The 12,500-nt window shown below is 34.0% G+C and overlaps 1 protein-coding gene across 5 annotated transcripts in view; it reads left to right on the forward strand.

Annotated features, from left to right (window-relative positions):
- LOC128248758 (voltage-dependent calcium channel gamma-7 subunit) overlaps positions 1-12,500 on the forward strand; it is a 76,587-nt gene that overhangs the window by 59,535 nt on the left and 4,552 nt on the right. For 2 of the 5 annotated variants that reach the window (XM_089357512.1, XM_089357513.1), the window contains exons 2-4: positions 5,917-6,180; positions 8,310-8,426; positions 11,615-11,704. In XM_089357512.1, the coding sequence (XP_089213638.1) occupies positions 8,372-8,426; positions 11,615-11,704 (145 nt within the window). In that variant the 5' untranslated portion in view covers positions 5,917-6,180; positions 8,310-8,371. Of the gene's footprint in view, positions 1-2,852; positions 2,897-5,916; positions 6,181-8,309; positions 8,427-11,614; positions 11,705-12,500 lie in introns of those variants that run through there. The other 3 variants (XM_089357514.1, XM_089357510.1, XM_089357511.1) reach the window with 2 other exon arrangements.

The following is a 12,500-nucleotide window of genomic DNA, read 5'->3' on the forward strand; positions in this document are numbered from 1 at the left end:
ATAATTAACATCAGCTGCCTGGCTGATACCTGCCTATCTATTTGATCTCCCTCTCGCTCTCGCTCTCTCTCTGTTCGTCTGCCTGTACGGATATCTAACATAGGCCTGTCCATCTGTTTGACTGATGTTTCTTTCTACACTTCTGTCTGTCCACCTGTCTCTCTCGCCATCTATCTATCTATCTATCTACATTATCCATCATTAATCCTACACAAGTCCCACTACACCATAAAACCTCACGGAATCTATCACAGTAACTAATGAAATAACACTAAACACAAATATGATTTTCCATTGACAAAGTTTTCTGTGGTTTGTGACCTTCACTTTCTATAACAATACCTTCTCTAGTTCCTTTATTGGTCTCTCTTTTTTCTCTATCTTTTTCTTGCTGTCATTTGCCCCGTTTTTGAGGGGTTTTACCCCTGAAACTTAGATTATCTGATTCATGTTCTTTACTACTCTTCTAGAATTTTCATTCCACTTTTTTTGTTGCTTTCTTTTCCTCTCTCTTTCTTTCTTTGGCTTTTCTTTCGTTTTTTATTTTGTTTTGTATTATTTAAATTTCGTTTTATCTTTCTTTTTTTATTATTCTTTCATTACTCTTCTCTTTCATTCCTTCTTTTCTTTACTTGCTTTCTTTTGAAAAATTTCAGTTTTTCTTTACTATTTCTCTACTTTTTGTTATTCATTTACTTCAGTCTTCTATAATTGCATGGAATCTATCGTTGTTCTTCTTTTTCTTCATTTCGTTCTTTCTTTAATTCGTTCTTTTTTTAGTTTTATTCACTCTCTATCAGTTATTTTTACTTTCTCTCATTCTTTAATCTTCTAAGGGTTTTTTTCTACAGTTTCGGTATCTTTTCTTTAATTTTTCATATTCTATATATCTATTCATTTCTATTTATCTACTGCACCTCACCTCACCATGTTCTATTTATTAGTTTAATATCTAAAGCTATTTTCTACAATTATTTAATTACTTCGCAAATTATTTATTTCAAAGACATTCATCATAATTATTCAACTTCAATTCTTTCACTGGATTAGAAATTTTGGTTTTTCAATGGAAAAACAAAAACTAAAAACAAAACAAATTATAAAAATGGTTTCTAAAACTCGGGTACAAGGCCAAAAATTTTCAAGCGATGGAGATTAATCGATTCTAACGAAGCCAGTATTTTACTGGTACTTTATTTTATTCACGCTGAAAAGATGAAATGTAATGTTGACTTTGCCACGATTTGAATAAGACCGTAAATAGTCGGAACAAAAATATGTCTTTCCGCCACCGCTGGCGATTCTACCAGCTCGTCGACTTAAAGCCAAATATAATAATCTTTTCTACTCTAGACACAAGGTCTGAAATTTAGTGGGTGGGGTGGGGTATCTAGTCGATTTCATTAACTCCTGTTCCAGTACTCAATTAGTACTTATTTTACGAAGACAGAAAGGATGAGAAGCCAAGACAACCTAACCGGAATCTGAAATCTGTCCGGCGTGCTAGCGATTTTGCTAGCTCACCGCGTTAACAAAATAAGAAACTACTTATGATAATCCATTCTATTACAAGCATAAGACCTGAAACTCTGCGGAAGCAGGGTAGTCGATTCTCAATTGGCACTTATTTTATCGCCCCCGAGATGTTGAAAAGCGAAGTCGACCGCAAGGAAATTTGAACTCAGAACGTAAAGGCGGTCGAAATGATGCAAAGCAGTTTGCAAGGCGTGCTAACGATTCTGCCAGCAGGCCGCCTTGAAACATAAAAAGACTATATTCAATAATCTTTTCTACTATAAGCACAAAGCCTGGGATTTTGAAGGGAGGTGGCTAGTCGATTACATTGATTAGAGTGCACCAATGGTACTTATTTCCTCAACCCTGAAAGGTTGAAAAGCAAAGTCGACTTTGGCGGAATTTGAACTCAGAACGTAAAGACAGACGAAATACCGCTAAGCATTTCGTCCGGCATGCCAGCGATTCTCTCAGCTTGCCGCCTTAAACCATTAAAAAATCTGTATATAATAATTCTTTCTACTGGGCGGGGGGACTCGTCGATTACATCGACCCCAGTGTTTCACTGGTGCTTAATTTATCGACTCCGAAGGGATGAAAGGCAAAGTGACCTCGGCGGAATTTGAACTCAGAATGTAGTGATGTGCTAAATACCGCTAAGAATGTTGTCCAGCGCGCTAACGATTCTGCCAGCTCACTACCATACAGCATATAAAAAAAAATAAAAAAAAAAGAATGTATTTAATAGCAACAAAACTCATCCATCCCTAAAATAAATTGAGAATTCTTTACGATTTTTTTTTTTTTTTTTGTTTAAAATTACATTTTCAGGATAACTCCATAACTTTTATGCTGACAAGGAATTAGATCTCAGATTTCTTCGAAGCAGGAAAATTCGTATATTTTAAATAGAATTAAATCAACGGCATCTGTCACAGCATCATTAAAAGGAAACGAATACCTGTGAACATAATTCCTCCCTTCTTTCTTTCTTTTCTTCTTTCTTTCTTTTCTTCTTTCTTTCTTTTCTTCTTTCTTTCTTTTCTTCTTTCTTTCTTTTCTTCTTTCTTTCTTTTCTTCTTTCTTTCTTTTCTTCTTTCTTTCTTTTCTTCTTTCTTTCTTTTCTTCTTTCTTTCTTTTCTTCTTCCTTTCTTTTCTTTCTTCCTTTCTTTCTTTCTTTCTTTCTTTCTTTCTTTAGTCGTACTTTCATTTAATTAGCTCTTCCTTCTTTTGTTCTTTTCTTTAACGCCCTTTCCTCTTTCTCTTTTTCTCTCTCTCTTTCTTATTGTACATATATATAAATTTATATAAATAAGGATAAGTTCGTTATTTAAAATACCGATCATATTAGGTGGCTACCGTGGGAATAAAAACCTCATAGGTAATAACTATTATTAAAATTATAATTAAGGATATCTAAAAGATACTACCATGCAGTCAAAATTTGACTCTAAAACCACATCAAATATTCATATTTGGTAGTGTATGAATATTTGGTGTGGTTTTAGAGTCAAGTTTTGATTGCTATACCTAACATGATAGTATCTTTTTGATACCCTTAATTATGATTTTGTACACACGCACACACACACACACACACACATATATATATATATATATATGTATGTATATATATATATATATATATATATATATATATATACATTACATATATATGTATATATGTGTGTAAATATATATATACATACACACACACACACACACACACACACACACACACACATATATATATACATGTATACATACACATATATGCAAATATAAATGCATATTTATATAAATAGGAATAAAAATACAAATACGCACACACGCACACATACACACGCACACATACACACGCACACATACACACGCACATACAAGTCGGCCTAATTACCTGGTATACTTTTTAAAAACTATTTATATTCTTGTATTATTTCTATATTTTTATAACAATTATATTTTAATCACCAATCATTCTTGTTACTTTCAATGCATTTCTTCCCTCCTTTTATGTCGTTCTTCCCTTCTTCCTTCCTTCGTTCCTTCTTTCTTTATTTTCTTTAGTTTTTCATTCTCTCTGTATTTTAATCATTTTCTTTATTTCTTATTCTTCGTTAATCCTTTATATTTCGTAATTTAGTTAACTTTTCTTGTATATTTTCGTATGTTCGTGTGAGCTGTGTTCGTATGTGTATGTTATTTTTTTCTTTTTTGTTTATATGTCTCGTTCCTTTGCACACCTAATTATATTTATTACTCTAAAATCTGAGGATATTTTATTATTCATTTATTTAATTACTTGCCTAATTATTTATTCCAAAGACATTCATAATTTTATTCAACTTCAATCGTACATTGTATCAGAATTTTTATATTCTATAAAAAATATAATAAAACCTTCTTCTTCCTCGGAAAAAAGAAATAGAATTCTTTATAAAATTTTAGTTGAAAATTACATTTTCATGACAGTAACCAAAATTTTCATATTAGTATGGAATTAAATCTGAAAATTCTTCAAAGCACTAGCATTCCTATTTTCTATGAAAAGGTAGAATTTGAATAACAGAAGCAATTAGTTATAGTATCATTGGTTTCAAATTTTGATCCAAGGTCGTCCTCGTCGGAATTTGAACTCAGAATATAAAGACGTACGAAATGTCACTGTGCATTTTGTCCGGCGTGATAACGATTCTTGCAGCTCGTCGCCTTACGCAAAATGTCATATTGGTGAGGAATTACAGTGAATGCGCGTGGCTTAGTGGTTAGAGTGCTGGGCTCATAATCGTAAGATTGTGGTTACAATTCCTGAACTGGGTAACATGTGTTCTTGAGCAAAACACTCCATTTCACGTTGCTCCAGTCCACTCAACTGACAAAATGAGTAATCCTGCGATGGACCACCCCTCACCCCGTTCAAGAGGGGGGTATATATTTGTCATGGAAACTGGGGGACCGTCTCTATGAGTCTATAACTTGGGAAGGAGATTACTTCATTTTACTAAGGAATTAGACCTGAGAATTTTTTTCAAAGCACCAGTTTTGCTATATTCTATGATGTCGTAGAAGTTGAATAATAGAAGCAATATGTTATAGTATCATTAAAAAGAAAACAAACAAATATATTAACCATAATTCTCTTTACTTCAACTTCTGGCTAAAATTCTTCTGTAAAACTGAAGATCTAACAAGATTCTAGACAATACATTGATCTTTTATATTTCTATCAGAGCTTGTGCTGAAACATCGCGAAACATAGCAAAGCATGTAGCTTGCCTTTGCTAATTGCTTCAGGTGCCTGTCTAGTCGCGAGCAGACACAAGCATCCACATTAGGACTTCCTATCTCCTTATCAAGCGGGACAGTAAGGATTCATAGATGGTGTGTGATAGGATTGCTTCAATATTTCACTTGTACTCATTTGCAGCTGAGTAGGCTGGAGCCAAGTGAAATGAAGAGCCTTGCTCAAGGACACAACATGCCCTTTTGAGTAGAAATCAAACCGGTGCACTTATGACCGTGAGCCCAACGCTTTAACCCCCTACCAGTGAAACAGCTTAAAAGAGAAGAGAGTCAATTACTTTCTTTCCTAAAGCATTTGGTACAAATAGAAAGGAAACTAAAATTGTCCATATACAGGGTGTCCACAAAGTCTGGGTACATGGGGATTAACACATACTTTAAGAAATTATTATTTCTTATATTTAATTGTTTATGTTATGATTTTATTTACTCCATGTCCCCACATGAGGATTAACACATACTTTAAGAAATTATTATTTCTTATATTTAATTGTTTATGCTATGATTTTATTTACTCATGTAGCCAGACATTGTGGACACCCTGTATAATACATCCGATAATGTATTACCCCCCAAACCTGAGAATATAATAATCTCTGGTGGTCTTCAGACGCTTTCCTTTACGTTCTGAGTTCAAATCCCGTTGAATTCTGTTTTGAATTTCTTCCGAGTTTGATCAAATAAGCTACAGTTGATTACATCGATTAGATTTGATTGAAGATAAAGGTATCTCTCCTCAAACCTTTCAGCCGTGTCTGCCTCTGTCACACAACTTCTTTCGTTATAGCCTCCACTCAGAAGAAAATTACTTTCCCCATTCTATTAAAGAAGGGTGTTGGGATGATTTCATGATGTAGTAAGATTTGATAAAATTAAATAGTCAAGTAGTGGGTTCGATCCAATCGACAATTCCCCTACACTAAATTTCTCGCCCTTTACTTATGTAAAGAATTAATTTATTAACTCCACGATGAATGTATTACTGACATAATATATAATACACACAATTAATACCACCTAACAATTATATCTCTGTTTTATATGCTATTTCATAAATAATTATTTTCAATTTTATTCTTTTATTTTTTCCGTCGACAGGAAAAAGAAAAGAGAGTGAAAATAAAGAAGAAGAACACTAAGCCATCCAACTGGTCTTATGATCCAGCATGGGATCGAAACGTCGCCGTTTGTCCTTACTGACCCTCACACTTGCTTCAATGACAGTGGTAACTCTCTCCATAAGCCTTTCCACAGATTTCTGGATATACGTGAAAGAGCCTCTCGTTATCGACCCAAAGACAGAAATGGTGGTTGAGTACCGATTTAGCAGGATGGGGTTATGGAGGAAATGTTCGCTTGGCCGTAAGTAGTCTGCAAGACATTTGTTTTCACTTTTATTAATATAAAATTGTTACTATTATGTAATGTGTTTCTGATGCTGTTGTTGATTCAAGCTGTATGCTGCTAATGATGAATAACTGGAAATAGTACTGCAGACAGTACATGGATTTATCTGAAAAATGGCTATGAAAGTCAGTTTGAAGCATGCACCAGAAAAACCTTGAAGATAGTAAAAGTAGCAAAAAGCACTAACATCATGCTACATGAAAAAACAAAAATTGGGATTAGAAAATTAGACCAAACACGGATAGACAAATTCTCAGGAATTAATGAACTCGACAACTCCAGAAAATGATAAAAGGAAGGTAAATTTATCGACTAACTCCTTCCAACAAATGACATGACGTGTGCTTTATGCCTTGTGCTCTTCGAAGAACTAAATCATAATTTGGCTCTTTGAAGCAAAGGATTTTCCAAGATAGACCAAATATATTTATTTATACTATTCCTTACAGATAGCTTCCAGGAACTAAAAATCTATCGGTAACAAGGTTGACAAACGCGAAAGAAAAACAAATGGTGCTTATGGTTTTATTTTCGACCAGTTGTTTTATTTGACGTTGTCCTCGCACACACACACACAAAAAAAAGAAATGTTTTCGGAAAGTTGGATCCGTGCCTATTAACAGAAATATTAGAGCATCGAACAAAATAATTTATGGTATTTAGTTACAGCTTTTTGGGTTCCTGTTGATATCTCTGTTTTCATAATTCTTGGGTGGTTAGAATAATCTACCAGTCAAATTCTAGAATGGATTTAATTCTCTCTACTATCTGTTACCATATTTGTCGTGTGTGTATACAAATGTAAAAGAAAGAAAAAATCAGTAGGCAATGCCGGTAGAAATTTAAACATAATTCGGAAGGAACAGTGGGATAAATTTACTAAGAAGTTTACGAGTATTTATAATATTGACCTAGGAAAAAAAAAAAAAAAAACGAAAATGGAGAACAAAGTCGATTTGGGCAGCGATCGAACTCAGGATGTAAAGAGACGTAACCATAAACTCGAAAGTATTTTGTTGTGTACGCTACACAGTCTGCCAATCCACCAACCCACTTATGATGATGCTAAGGATAACGACAATCATAAGAACAATAATGATATCAATAAATCATGGTAGTGATACTGATGCTGAAAGAAATGGTGATGGTCATCGTGATGCTTGTGATGACGACGACGACGACGACGACAATGACTAATATGACGAGAGCAATAGTAGACAGATATAGAATGTGTATTGCAATCATATGGTTTGGAAGCAGTTGGAAACTACTTCGGACAAAAGGCAAAAGATGTTACTAAAATCGATTCTTGTAAGATCTGATAGGATTTCCCAGTGTAAACTGACTATTGAATAGAAGCACGGAGACTGTAGATGGTTGTTTATTGAGAAGAAGAACAAAATATGGAAGGTCACAAGAATGCTGACTGGAGGTCAATGAAATAAAATAGATCGGAAAGTATATGGATGTAGTGAGAGAATTGAATGCATACTTGGACATGTATACTTGTAAGGACATATGCTGGTCCACGTAGTTTCTGTTTTATTTGTGTTAAGTTCTTTTGTCTAGATCCAGTACAACATTGATTGATATTTTATCGATTTCGGAGACAAGTCTTTCAAGCTTCTGCATCGTAGGAGATCTGATGAAGAATGTGTCTCAATGTAGTTTTATTTAGAAGAATTATTGTATCTTTGGAAGGTCATTATGACAATAATAAACACAGGCACTTGTTCTATTTTACTCCTTTGTTATTTCTAGTCACCTAATTGAAGACTTTACTAATTAAGTGATGGATTGTTTGATTAATCGTTGGGTCGGTCAATTGGCTAGCTTCGTCAGAATCCTTTTGTCGCCATTCATGACCTCATCAATAACGTACCCTCTCTATTCCAGGTCTGACTGTTTCCTATTTTGCAGAATCTATATTTAGAAGAACCTAACCTAATGACTCTTAACCTCTTCCATCTATACAAAAAAAATGAACTTAACTTTGATTACTAAGAAAAATTTCGCAAAAACCCTTTACAGAGCTACATTTTCCTTTAACAGTGAATTTTCTCTCTTATTGAATCTATTTACAGTCATGCTTAATGCGCCACTTGTGATGTTTTGTGCACGGGCATAATACAGTAATGTTGTCACAATGGAAACGCCCCACATCCCGGCTGGTTGTCCAACCACACGTATTGAACCAAAACGTCAGTAAAGGCATAATAAATCTTCAGAAAATTTGATGTATCTATTATAATATTTAACCAGAAGAATAGCGTTGGCACTCTTTGCTATTAAAGATCCCTAGTCAAACTGTTGTGATTACAATAGTTGGAATTCATCGTAAACTTCTGTTGGTCGATGTCCAGAGAAAGGTGTGGGTGATGCAGCTTATGAAGTTGAGTGTGATGAGTTTAGATGATGACAGGAGGTATTAGTGTTTGCGATAATCAGGAAGTACTACTCAGCTCTCTGGTTCAGAACAGAAAACGCTAAAGAAGTGGTAGAAGAGGCAGAGATGTTTCGACGATGAACTTTTGGATGTGGATTGCGAATTTGCGTTTGTATGACTAACATCATATCACGTATATATATATATATATATATATATATATATATATATATATGCGTAATAGGAGGTTAGTCATTTATGTATATGTGTGTGCGTGCGTGTGTGTGGTAATTGACATGCATAAAGAGTGAGCAACTGATCAGAGCTTAATTACATCTGGTCCTTAATTAGAGATTTAATATCTAGAACAAAGGACGAAACAGGTTCAACGGTTTGCCTGAAGTAATATATGTACATAAACTGTCACCAGGACAACAACAACACTTAGGAAAAACTACTCTCTAAAAATACTTTTCCAATTTCTGTGTTGCCATCGAGTGCTTGATAATGAATATGATTTTGTTTCAAACACTAAAAACTAAAATCTTTCCATAAATTAAGTGATTTTTACTTTAACAAAAGATAAACCTATTTTCAAATATTTGACAACTGAATTCCCTGAAATTTATTTCCTTATAATTTTTCAAACAAGGCATATCTTTTTAATAAATACGTTTTTGTGTATAATTAACGTTTTTTTTTTATGTCTCCCACGAAATCCCTCTATCCATAATTCATAAATAATGCTTGCATTATCAACCGTACATACTCAATATCCGTGTTTTTTTTTTGTTGTTGTTCACTGACCCGCTGCAGTTTAGCGCTAGCGCTCTTTTAATTTGTTATTGAATTTAACAATTCATAATTTAATGACATTTTTGAGAGAAATTTTTTTGAACATGAAGTTTACGATAACGTTCATAATTATAAAAAGAAAATCATTCTCTTGTTTGTGATATTTATCAAAAAGGAACTAAGTCAATACATTTTTAAACGCCAGATAAATTCGCATGAGCGGTATATATTTATATTCGCGGAATTAGTTGAATTCAATATACAAACAAAGAGTAGGGGTTCTACATATTTACCATGTAGGCAATACCAAGTATCACTACAAATACATACATAAATACATACCTACAAACATGCACACACACAAATATGCACACACACGCGCACATACAAACACAAACGCGCGCGCACACACACACACACACACACACACACACATAAATGTATATATGCATAAAGAGAAATAATATATATGTACAATATATATTTATTTGGATCTTGTTCAAAACGGGGGCACCAGTATTTTCTTAACGAAACACTTTGAAACTTGGGACACTGGTAGAATGTGTCATATAAAACATCTTTTTCTCTTAGTCTTCTTAACAAAAAAACGTACATCGCAAGTTATTTCATGTTAAAGTTGTCGTATTTCTGTAATTTCAACCAATGACTGACGTCCATTCAGCCGTAAAAATTAAGTGCTGACTACGTAAACAAACGATTCTCGGCGGTGATAAAATTATTATTTCCTTGTCAAAAAATGGCTGAAGCATATTGGCAGTAGCTAATAAACCTTTCTATTATAGGCACAAGGCATGGTTTTTGAGGGAAGGAGCAAGTCAATTAGGGTTAGGGTTAGGGTTAGGGAAAACGAACACACGTGTGTTGCCTCTGCAAAATGTCAGAAGTAATGGAGATTAAATACGCTTTACACCGCTTAAAATGCCAAAGGAGTAAGTGTAAATAGCTGAATACTTGTCAGTGATTGGTTGAAATTATCGAAATAAGATAATTTTTTACATGAAATAAATCCGAATACAAAAATTTTTTTCTGTTCTATAACACAAAATAGATAAGTATACAAAGTTTGAAAGTCTTTCGGTACCAAAAACACTACATAAAACATAAATGAAAACTGGTGCCCCCGTTTTGAACAAGATCCATTTATTTAGTACAATCTTGGGCACACTATGGGCCACGAGATTTTCTGAATGGCATTCTTAACAAAAAGTAATCTTGACTTTATCTTAGTAGTGCTGCCTACCTAGTGATGACCCATATCTCAAACTTCCTTCTCAACTTCACCGATGTTACCTATGCTTGTTATAGTATGTCTATATGTATGTGTGTGTGTGTGTGTGTTTGTGGTTAAGTAGGTTAAGTTTTCTAATTTACATGGTTATGGCTGTGATGTCGCTTTCGTGTATTGTCTAGCACAGCTATCCAATTTGTAGCAAACCTGATGCTCGAATCCCTTAAATGATGTTACACTTTCTCCGGTTTCACACACACACACACACACACACACATACACACACACACACACTCACACACACACACACACACACACACACACACACACACACACACACACACACTCACACGCACGCACAAACAAATGAATATATATGATTATATATATGTGTATATATATATATATATATATATATATATATATATATATATATATATATATATATATATATATATATAAATATGAATATAAACAAAAATGAAAGTAAGTGTGTTGTTAGGTCGTGGGTTGGTTGCGGTTTTTAGGCGTAAGAGAATATATTCTTGATGCACTTGTAAAATACATCTGAAAGTAATTCATTGTTAGGCGAGACAATTCACATAGGGCCTTTTTCGGAGCGACATACGTCGTTATTTCGTCATTGTTTTGACTTATCAATGTCAAATACTGAACAAGCCTCACTGCAAACCATATTACCGTCTATGACTATCTGCTAAACGGTTTAGACAGTACCTGCTGGCTTGTACCAACGTTTCGTGATTCGGAAAAGATTCAACTATGAATATATATACATGTGTGTGTGTGTTTGTGTGAGTCTGTGTGTGTGTATGGGTGTCTGTGTGTGCGTGCGTGTGTGCGTGTGCGTGTGTATGTGTGTGTATCTATGTATATATTATGTAACAGCAAAGTGCCAAATTGTTTCATGGATATAAATTTAACTTTTTACTGTGTTTCAGAAAATAAGACGGCATATTGTCAAAGAATTGTGAACCGTGAAAAACATGTGGTAGGAAGGTTAAACAAAACTGTAGGAGATCTTGTAGCAGGTAAGTGTGAGTGAGCGGTGTCAATGAAAACCATGCATCCAAATATGCTTACCCACAAACATGAACGGTAGCCACACTTCACGCTTAGCCATAATTCGCAGGTGAGAATGGTTTAGTAACTAAAGGAACTAATGGAAACTTACTCAAAAGCTGTCAGTGCAATGGATTTGGATTACAAAAACATTGGGGGATGTGCTGGAAGGCGTTCGTAAAATGCTCTTTATATTTTAACGTTCCCATTATTGACAGACAAAGAAAAGATACATGTAACAATTTTTATAACCGGTGCGTAAGATATTTGAGGACAGATTTATGCTTATAAAAAAAAAAAACAGATATATAATAACAGACAGTAACTATTTTTGTCAAAAAATACTATGAGGATAAAATAAACCTTTTTTTATATAATGCTATTCAATAAAGCCACCTTCAGCTTCAACAACTAGTTCATTTGGGGTATTATTCCGACAATGGCAGCTTTCCTTTAAAAAAACTTTTAGTCGTACATGATTAATGATTTCATGGTCAGCGTGTATAATATGCTCTCCAATCATTGGTACAACATAACCAGACAATATAATTATAAACATCTCCACATACCAACCGAACAACAACGCATCCAGCAGAGCATATACAAATGTTCACACTTATATATCCATGAAATGGGGCTTCTCATGTTCATCTCGACCGTGTGTGTATAATCGGAACAATTCAGCACTGAATATATTCTGGTTTAACTTTTAAATGAAATATAAGGATAAAATCTACATAATATTTATCAAGTAGCCAGCGGGGA

This window comes from Octopus bimaculoides, chromosome 9 (assembly GCF_046866305.1).
Source record: "Octopus bimaculoides isolate indiv1 chromosome 9, ASM4686630v1, whole genome shotgun sequence".
In the NCBI taxonomy this organism is placed as follows: domain Eukaryota; kingdom Metazoa; phylum Mollusca; class Cephalopoda; order Octopoda; family Octopodidae; genus Octopus; species Octopus bimaculoides.